This window comes from Desmodus rotundus, chromosome X, assembly GCF_022682495.2.
Source record: "Desmodus rotundus isolate HL8 chromosome X, HLdesRot8A.1, whole genome shotgun sequence".
In the NCBI taxonomy this organism is placed as follows: Eukaryota; Metazoa; Chordata; class Mammalia; order Chiroptera; family Phyllostomidae; genus Desmodus; species Desmodus rotundus.
The window spans coordinates 56494938-56513089 of record NC_071400.1 but is presented as its reverse complement, the minus strand read 5'-3'; the positions used below and the strand labels follow the sequence as shown (position 1 = coordinate 56513089).

Below are 18152 nucleotides of genomic sequence, written 5' to 3'. Positions count from 1 at the left end.
CACCAAGCCCTTATTACATGAAATGTTAAAAGGACATATCTAACAAAAAGAAGATGATCAAAACTATGAACAGTAAAATGACAACAAAACCAAATGGGGTAGGATCAAGGGTCGGTAGTGGGAATGGCTGGGGTAAGCCAGAGTGGTGATAGTGGTGGGGAAATGGAGACAACTGTACTTGAACAACAATAAAAAATTAACAAAACATTTATAATGAAAAAAATAAAAAGCTTCTGCACAGCTAAAAACAAACATCAGCAAATGAAAAGGGAACCAACATTATGGGAAAATGTATTTATCAATGATACCTTGGACAAGGGTTTTATTGCTAAAATATATAAAGAACTCACATGGCTCCACTCCACAAAGACAAACAACCCAATTAAAATATGGACAAAAGACTTAAACAGACATTTCTCCAAGGAGAACATACAGAGGGCCCAGAGATATGAAAGGATGCTCAGCACCACTAGCCATCAGAGAGATGCAAATTAAAACCTCAGTGAGATAGCACTTCCCATGGGTCATAATGGCCATAATGAAGAAATCAACAAAAAACAAGTGCTGGAGAGATTTTGCAGAAAAGGAAACCCTAGTACACAGTTGGTGGAATGCAGATTGGTGCAGCCACTGTTGAAAGCTGTATGGAATTTCCTCTGATAACTAAAAATGAAACTGCCTTTTGACCCAGCAATTCCACTGCTGGGATTACACCCTGGGAATCCTGAAACCCCAATCCAAAAGAATTTATGCACCCCAATGTTGATAGCAGCACAATTTACAATAGCCAAATGCTGGAAGCAACCTAAGTGCCCATCAGTAAGTGAGTGGATCAAAAAACTGTGGTACAGTAATTGAACACTAATAAAAAATAAATAAAAGATAAAAAAATAACAGTAAACAAAAAACAAAAACAAAAAAACTGTGGTACATTTACACAATGGAATACTGGGCAGTAGGAAGAAAGAAGGAGCTCCTAACATTCTTGACAGTATAGATGCATCTGGACAGCATTTTGCTAAGTGAAATAAGCCAGGCAGTGAAAGAGAAATACCATATGGTCTCACCTATAAGTGGAACCAAATCAACAAAAGAAACATGCAAGCAAAATGTGACCAAAAACATTTAATAAAGAATAAACTGATTGTAAACACAGGGGAGCGGGGAGAGTGATAAGGGGGGAAATTAGGGGAAGGGCCATCAAGGAAGATGTATAAAGTACACATGGACAAAACCAAAGGGTGTAAGTTCGAGGGTGAAAGGTGAGGATGGCGGGAGTGGTGGGGCATGGTGGAGGTAAAATGGAGACAACTGTACTTGAACAACAATAACAACACTTTAAAATTTCCAGCACAAAAACAAGAAACACAGGATTGATCCCCCCAAAAGGGGAATGACCCCACTTAGCAGGAGAGCTGAAATGAGGATTAGGACCCATGCAGGTGGGGCTTTTCCATGGTACCACATTATCTTCTTATACAGATCAAGTATTAAGACCAAAGTTGTCCATAGCAGCTAGGGAACATGGATCACCAAAACCACTGTAGTATCCTCTCCTATCCTCTTCTCTAGTCAAGTGAAGATGACTTGAATTTGGTTCTTTTCCATCTCATTCCTAGACTCTTGTCTATATTCTAGTACATATTTATGATTATCTGCAGATCAGCTTCCCTCAGTCAGAGCTAGCTAAACAAGTCAAATTTTCCTTGGTTGTGAATCTGCATAATGTATGGTATTTGAAAAGTGTTTAACCCAAGAGTAAACAAAATAATTCAATATACCCATCTTCAAGGCAATGGCAAGAGAGGGACACACAGTCTGGGGGTGTGGTGAGTTTCTGGCAAGGGGAATGGGGCTGTGTGACAGTGAATCAGGGAATGCTTGTTTCAACAGAACTGAATATATACCTACTGCCCAACTCAGTAACTAAAAGAGGAAGTGCCAAGGGAGATCCAATTTGGAAGTTGGAGGCCAGAAATCTGGGAAAGCAAAAGCCCAATTACCTTGTTGAAGAAAGTATATTGGGCATAGAGGAGGCCTCAAGGGAGGCTGAACCTGAGGGTCTGGTGAGGGTGATTTGAGAAGGCAAATACAGGCGTCCCAAAATAACCATATTGTACAGAAAGAGGAGAGTTCCTGTGGGAAAGAAATGGAAACAACTCAATCCCGTTGTGATCTGGAGAGGGGTGATACTTGGGGGCAAGTAGAGCTCAAGTGAGGACTGCCCAGGACAGTGGGACATGCAACTGTCCATTCACATACCAACATCATGGGTAACGCTGTGTCTGAGGTGTTTGGCATAGAACTAAGGTTGAGGAACAAGAGGAATGCTCCCACCCATGGGGGAGCCCAGCTCTACTCTTGAGACAGCTTGACCCAGGATAAGAAAACAGGATTCTTAGTTTGGGCCCATCTGAGGAGGACCAACCAACCACCAGGAGCAGCTGGAAGAGAACAAAGCAGGAAACTGGTGGGGGGTGATTGATAGAGGGGTGTGCTACCAACTGAGACTGGGCCCACCACCATTTTCTGGGAGGTACAGTCTCCCAGGGGACCATCTGACCCAGGCAGTCCTGGTGGTAGCCAAGCTGGGACTAACTAGGGTCTTGTCCTTGAGCAATCAAAGAAGCCATCGACAGGCCTCCCCCACCTGTAGGAGTGGGAGTGGAGCTAGGATAATGACTTTTCAACCTGGCAAATGCCTAGCAACATGAAACAATGTGCCTGGCAACAGAAAAGAGCCCTTTCTGGCCATCTGAACCCTATTTTTCTGTACTTTCTGAAAAGAGAGAAGCTTGGGACCGTACACCCATCCACTCCTCCATACTTGGCCAGGGCCCACTCTCCAAACCAGCTGTGAGCCACCTTTGTGACATCACATGACCAATTAAGAGGACTGTGACTTCAGCAGCTGTTTGTCCCATGACCGAGACTCCAGAATTTTGGGGACGATATATATTGGGTATCCATACTGTGACCAAAGGCATTACTGACCCTAGTGTTCAGTGATATGCTCCTGGGTAGTAAATGCTTTTTGATTTAGAGCAGATCCATGGCTAGTCAAAATGTCAATGAGATGGATGAAGCCAAGTGGACCCATCAGAGGATAAAGCACCACCAATAAGGGTCCAAGCTGATAGATCCTGGGATCCAAATGTGGATCTAAGGAAGGCTTTGGAGGGACACAGGGACCAAGCCCAGAGTGAAGATCCAAGCCCCCAAGACAACCCAAAATCACAGAACCCAAACCAAGTTGCTTCCAACATAGAAGGGAACAACATTCTTGTTGGGCTGTCCTTCCCAAGAAAGCTTTGGAGGATAGTGGAGGATGACACCTTCATATCTGTGTGCTGGAATGAAAATGGAGACACTCTGATCATTGAAGAAGATATTTTTCAGAGTGAGGTTCGTTGCCGCAGGGGCACAGAGAACATATTCAAAACAGACAGCCTGAAGAGTTTCATCTGTGTGATGAACCTCTATGAATTCAGCAAAATACACCCAAGTGACTCTTCAATTCATGCTCCAGAAAAGAACAGATTAATGGTAAAGTAGAAAATCCTCCCATTTCCCACATTCTCTGTTACTTGAATATCTTCCTAGTAGACAAAGAAGAAAGATATACTGAAAGAGTTTCATTTCATGGGATAACTCTTTTTTCACATGAGACAGTATTGAAAGATGAGAAAGTATAGATTTTCATATGAAACTATCACCCCCTTAGAGATAACCTGGAGGGATGACCTAAGACTAAGACTAAGGCTCTAAGAGGGCAGTTAATGTCAAACAGATATACTTTCTCCCAGAATGGCTAAAATGATTAATTTTGTTTCAGATCTACCACAATTCCAACTTTCAAGGAGACAAACCTTAGCTCATCAAGAACATTAAGAAAGAAGGCAACTGGATGACTACTGCTGCTTGGCCAGGGACCAGCACAACACCTCCAAAGAGGAAGAAGAAGCAGGTGGCCCCTACAAGACACTCCCCAAGAATTAAATGTAGAGAAGGCACCAAAGCAGCTGACCCAAAGACCCAGAAGAAAGCCCCAAGTGCTCAGGGACCCGGTCATTCAAGTTCTCAGGTCTGTGGTCCACAATCAGTACCATGATAGTCCATTGCCCAAGTGAGCCAGGTGGCCCAAGTAGGGAGGGCACATCTGGGAATGTCACGTTTGTGCCCATGGCTTCTGCCAGAACTGATGGCACAGGGGAAATGCCCACCAGCCACTTAAATTACCCACTGTATGATTTGGCGATGTCTTTGTACAAAGCCTGTTATTCTATCCTGATGGCAGCCCTTTCAGTCATGGCCCCATTCATGGACCCCAAAAAGGACAAGGGGGAGGAGTGCTCCTCTGATGATTCATGTGCACTCTGTGAGCAATGCAAGGACAATGCAGGCCCCAAAGTTCCCAAGTGAGAGAAAACAAATAATCACTTTGTAACCACAAATCCATTTGGCTTTAATAAAGAAAAGCACAACTCCATGGGAGTAAATTAATGATGAGAATTGTGAGTCCATGTTCTCATTTCCATGCTAAACACATCTCATCATATGAGCCCTAGGAGGCTAGAAATCCTGGCCTGAGACAGGCTTCGCCCCCAATTAAAGGTTATACTTTAAGGTAGAGATTTTCAACAGGTGTGCCACAAGAATTTTTTAATTATGCAATACCTAACTGTTTAGTCATGGCACTAAAATTGAGGGTTTTTTCCCTTAGATTGTCAAATTTAAAAAAATGACAACATCCAACAAAACAATAGGAATCTGATATGAATGAATATAAGTTATGGCCATTTTTGCCAGATTGACAAAAATATATATTTTTTAGCATTCCTCAGAATTTTAGTAATTAGTTATATGCCACGAGATAACAAATGTTAAAAATCGCTGCTCTAAGGCATGTATTAACTCATATGGGGATACAACTTGCACTTCAAATTTGGGTTAATTATTTTTGTGGATGACTATTTCTGTCAATAACAGATTCCAGATGGATTTTAATAATATTCAGGGATCCAAGGAGGATACTACGGGGTCTTCATATAAGCTCCCAAGTTCAAATATCTGCTGGTTTTGAATGACTTTTGATGTGCTGCCACAGACAGGCTATAGACCCAGAAATTCAGCCATACACAAAGATCTGGTCCATACTGCCAGGTACAGGGTGAGGGTGGGGTACATTATAGGATACAGCCCCAGCTGGAGGAGCTTTGGCTTAAAAAATGATTCTTAATTTCAATGTCTCTGATTATATTTTGTTTCCTTTTTTCTTTCATTGATTATGTTCCAGTTAAAGGTGAGATCATATGGTATTTGTCCCCCACCACCTGGCTTATTTCACTTAGCATAATGCTCTCCAGTTCCATCCAAGCCATTGCAAAGGGTATAATCTCCTTCTTTCTCTCTGCTGTGTAGAATTCCATTGTATAAATGTACCATAGTTTTTGGATCCACTCATTTGCTGATGGGCACTTAGGTTGCTTCCAATACTTGGCTATTGTAAATTGTGCTGCTATGAACATTGGGGTGCATAGGTTCTTTTGGATTGGTGTTTCAGGGTTCTTAGGGTATAATCCCAGTAGTGGAATTGTTGGGTCAAAGGGCAGTTCCATTTTTAGTTTTCTGAGGAAATTCCATATTGTTTTCCACAGTGGCCGCACCAGTCTGCATTCCCACCAACAGTGCACTAGGGTTCCCTTTCTCCGCATCCTCTCCAACATTTGTTTGTGGATTTTTTTATGTTGGCCACTCTGACTGGTGTGAGATGGTACCTCATTGTGGTTTTAATTTACATCTCTCTGATGGCTAGTGACGCTGAGCATCTTTTCATATGTCTCTGGGCCCTCTGTATGTCTTCCTTGGAGAAGTGTCTGTTCAAGTCCTGGGGAGAAAATGCAGACAATTGTAATTGAATATAAATAAATAAATACATAAATACATAAATAAATACATATATAAATAAATAAGATTCTTAAGCTTGACTGCAGTTAGGAATTATCTAGAGATATTCAGCAACTACCCACCCAGTGGTTTGGGGGTGGGAGGGTTGGTGAATAGTTCTCTAATCAACTAGATCAGGATTTCTGGTGGTGGGCACCAGAAATTGGTAAGACATTAATTTTAGCCAAGTTTAAGGTATCCTGTGTGTGAGGGTGGGAGATGAGCTTGTCCCTAATTCTGTAGCCAGGGCACAAACTATCTACCAAGCTTCTGAAGTGTGGGGGTTAGGGAATTAGCCATTAGTGTAGGAGCCTGGTCTGGGTAACAATGGGGTACTTGGGGTGTCTGAGCCACACTTTGGGATAACTAGCTCTTTCCCATTGAGGGCTTTGCTTAGGATGTGTTTGATGGCTATTATAAGATTTGTTCAGTTAGTTGAGGCCAAGAATTGACCAGTTTAGGGAGTGCTGGGGGTGCTTGGGGACTTCTGGGGACCCTAAATGGAGCCTGCCACTACTCCCTGTCAGTTGATCCTTCAGGCTCTTTTTCCTGCCTGGGTCTAGTGAGTTTGAGTGATTTGGGGGCTAAGTTAAGAAAAACATATGAGTATGAGGTGGCAAGAAGCAGCAAGATGGGGAGTTGCTGAGCCAGAGAGCTCTGAAAGACAACAGTGACTTAGGGTCCTTATAGCCCCAGGGTTTACCTTATAGCTAGCAGATGTTGGGCACAGTTTAATGGAGTGAAAAGAGCAGGCAGGCTTTAAATGTATAAAAATCCGCTTATTTGGATTCTTTTTAAAACAAACAGTTGTGTAAACATTTGAAGCTTTTTGCCAGTGGGCTTTTGAGCTAACCGGTTCTGGCCTACTGTGGAGAAGGGGACAGAATAGTGGACAATGCACAGAGGCCATAATTTACCATGCATATAACAATAAGAGACCCTCAGGAAACTTTCCCCTCAGCTTGGTCTGGAGATTTTTATTCCGTAAGTGCTTCATCTCAACTATGGCTTTCACAGGAACTTTCCAAATGAACCTCTGTGAGAGAAACTTTATGACTGCTCCCTTAGTTATGCTATGCCTTCGGAATTGGAAAATCTGGCAGAATCTCAGTTCTCCACCATCATTCTCTGCCCAGGTCGTCCTGCTGAAGATAATGTTTCCAGAGGTGCAGCCCTCCTCTTGGGTTTTCCCTCACATCTCCAGGCTGCTGCAGGGCCTGTCTTACTTGGGAAATGACAGTAAGTACAACTGAATTGTGGTTTGAGCTAAATGGAAAATTCCTGGAGAGTTAAATAAAAGCCTGAAAGGAAATCCCTGCTCTGGAGAAGATTACTCTGAGCTTGGATTCCTGTAGGATGCTTCCTCTATGGTAGGAGAAGCATCATTACCTCCAGTTCCCTCTTTACTCTTAAAGTCTTTCTCCCACTATCCCCAGGAAGGTGATGGGGATGGAGAGTAACTGGGAGTACTTTCTATAATTAATCATGGATAGGTTCCTCCTGGTTTCACATTAGAATCAATAAAGGTGCTTTAAAGGCCAGAGACCTGGACACAGACACAGACCTATGGAATCAGAATCTCTGGGAGTGAGGTCTGGCATTTGCATTTTTAAAAGTTCCTCTGGAGTTTTCCAAAGATGGAGATTGATAGGGCTAGAAAAACAGGGCTTGAAGGTCATTTCCTGAATTCCACTCTCCTCCTGAACTCACACAGAGACCCCCAGCTCACAATGTGATCAGCACATAACTAATCACAGTAGCAAAGGTCCCTGAAAATGCATGTCAGTTTCAAATGACTATACCTGAAACTGATGGGAAAAATCCCCATTAACAATTATCACAGCTACAGGTTTTATGATTTTATATCCTTTACCAAAAAATTAAAATAAAATAAAATAAAATAAAGAAGGATGAGGACAAAATAGAACACACAAGTCCAAAATGCATCTCCTGCAGAAACTTACAAAGCTAAACAGGTTCTCTGTCTAAAGAATGAGGCTCAGTGCACTCCTAGGCCACTGCATTGTATACTCTGCCACTGCCTACCCAATTGTGGCATATCCCTTGCAATCAATTTAACCTTGAAGATGCCCTCAGAAGAGGAGGACTATTGGCATTGATAATGGCAGTGTGTCAGAGGAAATTATTTGGGCAACACACTCCTTACAGTTGCCAAGAAGGGATGTAAGATGAGAAACACGAGTCTTTATAACATCTTGCTTGTCTCTGGGAAACAGGGAGAAGGCTGATATTATTAACTCCATTTGTTAGAAAAAGGAATTGGGGTGCAGAAAGGTTAAATGTTTCCTTTAAGTCAGGCAGCAAGAGCCTGATCTAAAATCCTGCCTCAAAGCCCAGGGCACTTGCTCCTTTGGTGTGCTCTGCTTCCCTGTTGAACTGGTAGCCACTGCCAGAGACAAGAGTTTAAGCCACATTGGGCCTGCCTTTCCAGTAATTGATTTAAAGCTCTGCCAATACTGGCCATGATCATCACCCCAGCCAGTGTATCTAGCTGGGCTGAGGAGATTGTGTAGTCTCTTCTACTTGCTGCTTCTACGCAAAAGGGGTCCGAACTCAGCAAACCTTTCCTGAGTTGCTGAATCCACTTGGGGCCTGCTCTCAGCCTTAATGGAAAGAGGTGTTTCTAGAAGGCTAGCCCAATGCCTTTCATTCAGGGTCTTCTGGAATTACCAAGAAGATATCCTTTCCTGAAGGCTCAGGTACCTTCTTTACCTTTCTAAAATTCTTTTTACTTGTTTCTTTACTTGTTTCTAAAATAAAATGATGTTATAGCGGCAATAGCATTATGTATAATAGTGAGAAGCTGTAGAGGGAAGTAGTTAAAATCAAAGTCCTGGGGAAGAAGATGGCAGCAAGGTAGATGGGAGTGGAACCCAATTCTCCCTGTGCCCAGCTAGAACACCTAGCCGATCTTCTGAGGAACAGAGTGAACAGTCAACAGAATCCCAGCTTATATGAAGTTTGGAGGCCAAACGTGTAGAGGACATTGAAAAACAGATGGTGAGGAGACTGTGCTGGGATGGCCTGCGCATGCTGCAGGATACAGGGAGGAGAATACAGGGAGGATAGTTAGATCACCAGCTCCCTCCCCTACTAGAGCCAGGAGGGTAAACGGGCACCAGGAATGACCTGGATGCTGGAAGTCACTGAGGGGAGTAGAGATGAAGTAGGAGACACACAGAGGCTGTATATATCCCCTGGAACTGTGAATGCTGGTTAGGTCATTACCAGAGAAATTGGGGTGCCAGGTGACACCTAGAGAAGGGAGAGGAGTTGGGCCATGTCAGACCTTGACCCAGATACTCTCCAGACTGGTTAGAAAGTTGGCCTCTGTGAAAAGCCTTACACTTGTTAAGGACAGTGGACAGCTGCTTTGTAAGGAACTCTTAAGCAGTGGCTGGCTCGCCCTGAGGGTGATTTGAGCTGCTTGCCTGGGCTTGACCTGCACTGTGTGCCCAGAGACTGAATAGCTTGTTGGAGCCACATGCCCTGGCTTGACTCATGCTGCTCACCCAGAGACAGAGTGGCTGATTTGAACCTGGCAGCACATGGAGGACCTGGGCCAGAGGCTGGGCAACTGCGAATATTGTGGTCCAGACCTAGTCCTCATCCTCACAAAACCATAGGAAGGGAGAAAAGCGAATCCCAACCCCCTCTTCCTGTGGAATCCAGGAAGACCAGCAGAACTAGCTCAACTGGTTTAAAGTCAGCATTATGCTAAATGAAATAAGCCAGACAGTGAAGGACAAATACCACATGATCTCACCTTTAACTGGAACATAATCAACAGAAGAAAAAAAGCAAACAAAATGTAACCAGAGACATTGAAGTTAAGAGCAATCTAACAATAGCTGGTGGCGGGGGGAGTGGGGAGGGGACAGTGGGGAATGGGGATTACAGGAACTACTATAAAGGACACATGGACAAAATTGAGGGGGGTTCAGCTGGGGTGGGGTGGTGGGATGGGGAGAAAAGGCATACAACTGTAACTGAATAACAATAAATTTTTTTTAAAAAAAGTCAGCAGGAGGATTATTTTTTCTTTCCCCAAGTAAGACAATAAGAGGTGGAGTTATGAAATGTTCAGAGACAGATACAAAGGGGGAGCACAAGGCTAACCCCCAAAATTGAGAAACTGAGACAAATATCACTTTGCTATCCCATAGAACTGGGATTTATTGTTTATGTGAGTTTTCATTATTTCTACTTCTTTTATTTTACTAGTATTTTTTTTCTCTTCTGTATGTTTAGTTTTCTTCGTTTTATTTCTCTGTTTAATTGCATTGTTTGACTGGATTTCCCTATTCTCTCTTTATTGTATTTTAATTTTCCTTCTTTTACTTCACTTGGGTTCCAATAACACACTACTCTTGATCATGTACTTTCTATTCTAGTTATCTAAATCATATATGTCTTGTCATATTATTGCTGTTCCAGTACTTCTGTCAATAATTGTTGTTCCATACAATTGTACATACTATGCAGCAACCCTAGCTGATCTTAGCCCACATCACTTTATTCCTGAGCATTATTATTGTTGTGGTTAACTCTATTTTCTCTCACACTATACCTACTTTCTATCCTTTACTCTCACTATATCTCATCACCTAACCTTGCACAAGCGCTGTTTCCTGGATTCAGCTCACAATCCTCCTGCCCTCTAACAACAGTCTTCTCTTTCATCTTTTATAAAAAGTGTCTATTTGGGTGAAATATCACAGTTAATACTATACTCATTCAAAGAATCTCCTATCCTCTACTTGCTGGTACTTTATCCCAAGTGCCAGAATACCATGTGGGGGATCACATACTTCCCCCAACCTTTTTATTGCACTGGCCACAAAAAGAACTGTAGGGGCAAAAGAAAGACCAGAAAGAAAGTGTAAGACATGGGTCTCCCCTGGAGCTAACAATTAACTGTGGACACAGGCTTGGATATAACACAGAAATGTTAAGAAAAATAGTATTTTAGAGCAAGTTCTTCAACCTTTCCAGATGTAAACTTATTAGCTGAAAAAGATGCACATGATTAGGAGAACAGGTCCTTTGAGACTTTCTATCCTACTCTCAAGATGACTTATGATGAGGACGTCTAATATAAAAGATGTCTCTGTGTGTCTTTAATGTCTTTAGTGAAAACTTCATTCTCCTATAAAAATATATTCAATTTTATGCTTTCTTGTTAGTGACCTTGTTTTTTTTTTATATTGGGTAGAAAAGGGATTATTTTGGTTTGGATGAATATTTCTGACTATTAATCATGTACTTGATACAGGAGATTCTGGTTTGAATTCAGAGCTAGGGCAGTAAGAAGGTACTTTCAATTAAAAACACATATTAAATGAATAACTTCAATACCAATAAATAATGTAAAAATTTCCTGAACAACATCAGTGAGATGAGAATTACAGAGTTTCCATATTAAGAGAAAACAACCCAATACATTTTGGGTGTTATTCTCCATGGAAGCCCTCATGTTCCCTAATACACAAAGGACACCAATTAGAAGGAGAAATAGTAAATAATTTATCCAATTTAGATTTACATACTAGAAATAACACTTGGATGTTTGTTTTAAAATTATGTCAATAACACTCACCTATGCTTATTTTAAACCACCCATGAAGGTTTTCTAAGTACTTATCTCACTTCCATTTTACCTTTAGGATATTGAAATGATCAAACTACCTCCACTGATCCACCTGTGTTTTAGGCTAAAGATGGTTTTGTTACAGAACAGACAGGTGGGGTTCACAATATACTATTATGGAAAGGATCCCCCCTTTCTCTCTCTGCGGATCCCCCCCAACAGACACCCACTAGGTTCGCAATGCCCACCACCAGAGGAAAGACGTCTCTCAATGCCAGAGACTGGTGAAAAGGAAAGAAATTATTTATTTAAAAGTTGTACAGACTTAGAGTAATGACTTAATATCTTCATTAAAATACTGAAGTCCTCTAGAGCACCCACAGATCCACAGTCCTTCCCTCTCTCTCTGCCCAGTCAGGGGTACCGTATCTCAGGAAAAGAAGTAGAAGTCCGTGATTCAGGCTCCCAGCACCATCAGCTGTGTCGCCACAAGGGGGTCCCCACTCTTCCAAAGCCGCATGGTTCTCCCCGTACCCCACCAAAACCATGCAGTCCTCTGTCTTCTCCAAGACAGCGTGGTCCTCTGTACTTATGGCTGCCACACCTGGGTTTAAATCCCAGCGCGAGTCTTCCTCTGCAGCCCCATTTCCGACTCCTCCTACAATCAGTTACACCTGCCAGCATTCCCTATTCTTCCAGCTTTACTGGGGATCCAAAGTAAGTTTGGGCGGGTGTGGCCCCATGGCATGGAGCCAATCTTCTCCAAGCTCGCACGCAGGCGCTGTAACCAGGGGGAGTTGCCTCCCAGTTATATCTTGGGTGGAAGTCACTCCCATCCTCCTGGCTCAAAGCATGGCCACAGCTATTTAACATATCTATGAAACCAGTTAAAGGTTATAGACATGTTAAATGACCACACTAGGGGCAAGCTACAAAGCTGTCGCCATACAAAATAGCTCCATGTGTCCCTTCCCCCAGCTCAGGTGTGTGGGGCTGAGGACATCCTATATATATTTTCCTAGTATTTCCTGGACACCTTGAGTTCTGGACCCCATTACAAATCCCTATTTGGAGCCCTCCTCTTGGCTGCACCCTGTTTCAGTTTCATTTTTTTTAGTTATCTCCTGCTTAAAACCCGTATCTCTATAGCCACATCATAAACTATCTACATTTATAGAGGATTGATTCATTTTTGAAAATGAATACTTTTTTATTGAAGTGTATGTGTGTGTGCATGTGTATTTGTGTGTGTGTCCACATTAACATAAATGTGGAATTCAAACCCTCTTTTACAGGCCTCATTCAGTAGTGTGTTGGAGTTGGCAGGCTTGATCTCCCAACTTCGCATGCTTCTTTTCCCAACTCCGTGTTCAGTGACAACAGAGTTAGCAGCTTGAAATTATCTATGGTGGAGGTACTTATATCACAGAAATTGGCAAATGCTACAGATCAAGTGCTTTACCTTCTCAGAGACCTGACTGTTAAAAATTTTGTCAATACATCAGTGGTTGCATTCCAGGCTGACCAAAGGAGAAGCTAGCTCTTTATCTGGGAAACATGGCACCAGCTCAGTCTCTTTGGGAGATTCTCCTATTCTCCCTCCTGAAGAGCTCCTCTTCCATTAATTTCACAAGTACTGCAGAGCCACAGAAGGGCATGAGCATCTGGGATGTATTTGGCTACCCATTGTCACCTCACTGGGCTCTACTCTCCCAGACACTCCCATTTGATTACCACATGAGTGTTGCAGGCCAAAAACAAATACGTAAAGTATTTGCAATTCTTATTAAGCTCTGGATATAGCAGGTTGCTTCCTGCTACAGAGGCTGGAAAACAATGAGTCCCTCAGTAGGAACGAGCTATCCCCAGGTGAAAGCATCCACTGGGGCATTCTTCAGGAGATTTCCCACAGCTGGTTTGCATGCTGCTGCTGCTGCAAGTGATGACAGGCAATGTGTTTGCCACTACAGAGGCCTGGTATCAGGCAGACTTCCCCCTTTCCTTCTCAAAGTTTGGTACAAATCAAGCAGCCAACAAAATTGAAGTCACTGGCAAAGCCATTTGAAATTTTGAATATTTTTTTATTAAACACCATTAGTTTATACTGCACAGTTAATGAAACAGCAAAGCACTCTCATCTCTTAGGAGAAAGGTGATTGATCATGGATCGGAAAAGCAGTTCAGTGTCCCTTAACCCAATGTGAACCTGATGAACAATTAATACCTCACATCAGAAGCAGAAAGGGGCAAGAACTTCAGCCTGGCCTGGAAGGTCTTCCTTACCTTCCAGCATCCACCTCCACCCTCAGCCTCCTCTACCCTCCCCACAATGCAATTTTCTTTGAGCCAATCGATTATAGAGGCATTTGTGATGCTCTTGTTAAGGAGAACTTCTAGATTTGTGAGGGGGTGAATGGAAAGGGAATTAATACTTTTTCTTTCCCAGAACACATCAGATGGTAGAATTAATGTCTGAGATCAGCCTGAGATTACCCTATCTCCTGCAGGGTAAATGCTGATTATAAATACACAGATGCTAATTCTGTTGTTGGAGTTTGCTAACATCAAAGAGAAAATGAATCAGAGTTTAACTATGAAATAGGACTGTATGAGTGGAAATGAGAAACAACAACAATGAAGAACAATTAGAGAAAAAAGAAGGAGGACGAGAAGGGGAGAAGAAGGAAAAGAAGAAGAAGAAGAAGAAGAAGGAGGAGGAGGAGGAGGAGGAGGAGGAGGAGTTTAGTTTGCCAGTTGCATTACAGAGCAGTGACAACTAGCTCAACATTTTTTCCCCACTGAACTCAATTTGGGGATAGTGAATTGACCCATTCATTTGATATTGTGTAGCTATATTATCTCACCACACATTTTCTTAATGGGTATAGTGATGGATCTCTAAGCAAGCAGTTCATTGCTTTACTGAGTACTTCTACCCAGTGATCCAGTTTTGTTCTCCCACCTGTCAAATCATGCAGGGGAATTTTATCATGTCTGTTGAGAATTATATGAGGGCCTCACCCTCACAGCTAAACTGATTCTGCATTCAAAAATGCTTTCCAACTTCATACTCCAACTTCAGCCTTCAGGATGAAAATTTAAATAAAACAAAATCCAAATTAGATACTTTTGGGAAAGATACAATAGAACAAGTATCTTTGCAATACAGACCCAATGTAATGCAATTAATGATGTAATGTACAAATGAAAATCCATCCATTTGAAAACTCAACAAAACACTTTTCAGCACATGGTTTCTAATTTAATAACTTGGTTATTGACTTAATATTTGAATCTTTTTATGTCATTATACAGAAGAAGTCATCCCAACCTCAAGTCTTTAAAAAGTTAGCAGTAGCTAATCTGCTTTTCAAGTGTGCCATTCAAATATAAAACTACTAGTATTTTCCCAATGAGATTATTAAATAACAGTCTACAGGCTGACTAACAACATGCCTATGGCTAAATTCTACCCTGAGGACCATACTAGAATACCCTTTTCAGATTAATGCTATCTACCAAACTCAGACAGTAATATGACAAAGCCGCTAAAAAAAAATCCAAAGTCAATTAAACACATAAAGCAAAGACAACATCATAATACAAACTTGCCAAAATCTCTGTGGTTTGAGCTTGGGGGACAAATGAAGTCATAGTGGTGGTCCTATTGGGTCACTTTGCAAGGCTGAGATCCTTCTGTATTCTTGTTCAGTTGGAGCTGCTCTTTGTTCTGCCCATCACCCGACCTCCATGTACTTATTGAGATGTGTCTCACCAAGCCTCCATCAAGGTTTCAAGGCAAGATCTCTCATTGCAATTCACATCTTGTGTCCCTCCCACAAACTGGTACAGTGGAAAGACTTACTTGACAAACTAAATCCCCCAAATAGCTGCACACTTACAACACACATCACCATTTACAATGTGATGAATAGAGTGTCTAGAAAACAGTAACAATCCTTAATCATGAAACTGAAAGATATCTCATCTCCAGGAACAGGAAGGCAATTCATTCTCCATGTTTATTTGGTTTCTAAGCTGTTTTACAAATGGGTATACTGATAACCTGATGGTGATCCTGAGCTCAACTGTCAGTTTAGTAATTGTGATACTGATGTGGCACACACTATAGTCAGCCACTAGAGGTGACATCAGGCAGCAGGATTCTATGCTACCTCCCTGTTGTATATAAAGTAGATATAGAAATTCTCTGAAACTAGAGCTGCAAGTCTTTCATCCATGAGGCAATATGCTTGTTTGCCTGGGAAACTGCGCTTAGCTTTCTAATATCTAGTTTCTGGAGATTTAATTTCAAGAAGAATTTGTTCCTAAATCCATGTTGATCTAGAAATGTGGTCTAGGTTGAACTTGTAAGTCAATCCAGTGGGCTTCATTATACAGGGTGGAACAAAAGTAGGTTTACAGTTGTGAGTATGTGAAACACATAGTTTATTCTTGTATTATTATTTATTAATAATTGTATTATTTTCCATATGAACAACTGTAAACTTACTTTTGCCCTACCCTGTATAGTAATAGTCAGGCACTCTACCTGGTAATCCATTAAAAACAGAGAACTTAAGTCACTGCAAAGCCATCAGCTTAGTTATACGCAACACACACCTTAGATTTGGAGTCTTTCATATTATTATTTTTCTCATTTAAGAGACCCAGAAAAATTTTTCCTAGATTTTATTTTTCTCTGTGTGTGTCTGTATGTGTGAATGTTGTTGCTGAGACTGTGAATGTAAAGCTCAACAACACTGAGAGCAAAAAAAGTGCTGGGTTCAGCTGTTGGGACACTCCCAACAATCATTTTAACAATGTGGCCTCAGGCATTGGAGTAAACGGTCACAACTTTATTATACAACAAAGGACCTTAAACTCAAAAATGACCAGAGCAGAGCTCGAGTCTGCTTTTTGCAACTGGGGAGATATCTAACCTTGACAATAAGAGTGCAGAGTGATCCCTTGCTGTTCCAATAAAAAACTTGCATGACTTGTTTTAAAAAACCATACATGTTTGCATCTTTCATGTGCATGTATCTGTTATTTAGTTTGTTATAACTCAGTGAACAGGACTCAATAACTCAGCAGATTAAATCCTACATTAAATTATATACTAGAAGGTAATTATAAAGAACTAATGTGTAGATAGTGTCTACTACACATGGGAAATTCTTCTGATGAGCTGGAATACCAAAGATGATATCTACATTGTAATATTTAGGGACATAAAATGAATGTACAGGGTCATAAGGGGTGGGGATAGTTGCAGCTGATCTGGAAATGTCCAAGTTAGGTGAACTGTTCCTAATCTTCAGGGTTCTTTCAAAATAACCTAGATTTAAGCATTGTCCCAAGACAAATTTTTGTAAATGGTTAGTTACTACTTAGAAAATTTGGATTTTTTCTGTGGAATTTAAATGGAAATGATTCATCCTAACAGAGACTTGAATAAAATCAGTGACTGCATTTCAGACAAAAGCTAAAGAGTCCCCAAAAAGGAAAAGTGACACGGTCACCGGCAAGCAGTGTCCACAGCATTGTGGTTGAGATGAGACAAATTCAGATGGGCATGGCCACTCCTTCAAGGGGAGAGCTCCTCAGAGCACCTCGTCCACTCCCTCAAGAGGAGAGGCCCTGACCCTTGCCTTGAGAGGCTTTTATTGGCTTAATTTGCATAGGAATGCAGGGTGTATATGGAAAGCTCATCAATCATTGTCAGGCAGTAATAATCAAATAGATAACATTCAAAGAGCTCTGAGGGCTTATTTTGAGTCAGGGTCAGATAGTTAAAGGGCCATAAAACTTTGGGGAAACAAACTCATTTCATGTTTGGACCCTTACCAGAAAACTGAGGACATTCTTAGCAAAGCAGGTTTCACAAGATTTTATGCATTCTTTCTTAGGCCTGATCACCCTGGGGAATCCACCCTTTCCAGCACAGGGCCACACCTACCTCCAGCATTGTTTCAGGCTTAAGGCAGGCAGGGGAAGTAAGGCAGCCAATAGATTAGGAGACTTCTTGCAGACAGAATGAGGACTCACGCTATGTCAAAGCCGAGGGGTGAGGGTCCATACCCCTTTTTCTATAGCCCCCCAAGTCCTTCCCTGAGGGCCTCTTTGTGACCGTCCCTGTCTTAGGTCATCCCTCCCTTGAAATCTTACCTGTCATTGGCTAACTGGTCATGCACTGGGGGCCAGGCAGGGTGAAGTAAAGTGGGCAGAGGTGCTGCTCCTGCCAGGGAGATAAGCTTTGTCTCCTTAGTGGCTCAGGGTCCCAAGGTCTCTCACTCAGCCTTATTCATGGGGGGTTACAGTCTCTGAAACCAGGCAGGGCAGTTCCCAACAGAAAAGAAAAGAAATAGGATAGAAAAAAAGAAGAAGGATGTCACCCTGTAAAATAGAAGATAGGGATAATAATTGGGAAAGTCCATATTTTAAAGCCATTAGGAAACAAACTGTATATTATTACTTCTAGGTAGTGATAACTTGACTTTTGTTTCCAGAGACTTGCTCAAAATGCCAAAAAAAAAAAAAAAATCCTGCCAGTTTTGGATCCACCTACTTACTGCAAAAGAGGCAGAGGTAT

At 41.8% G+C, this 18152-nt stretch overlaps 1 protein-coding gene across 1 annotated transcript; it reads left to right on the top strand.

Annotated features, from left to right (window-relative positions):
- The first annotated feature begins 1224 nt into the window (after positions 1–1224).
- LOC112296291 (heat shock transcription factor, X-linked member 3) lies at positions 1225–4422 on the top strand. The gene is given in 4 exon segments (XM_071220262.1): positions 1225–1262; positions 3141–3546; positions 3836–3963; positions 4197–4422. Coding segments are annotated over 4 exon segments (798 nt in total).
- Positions 4423–18152: the final 13730 nt, after the last annotated feature.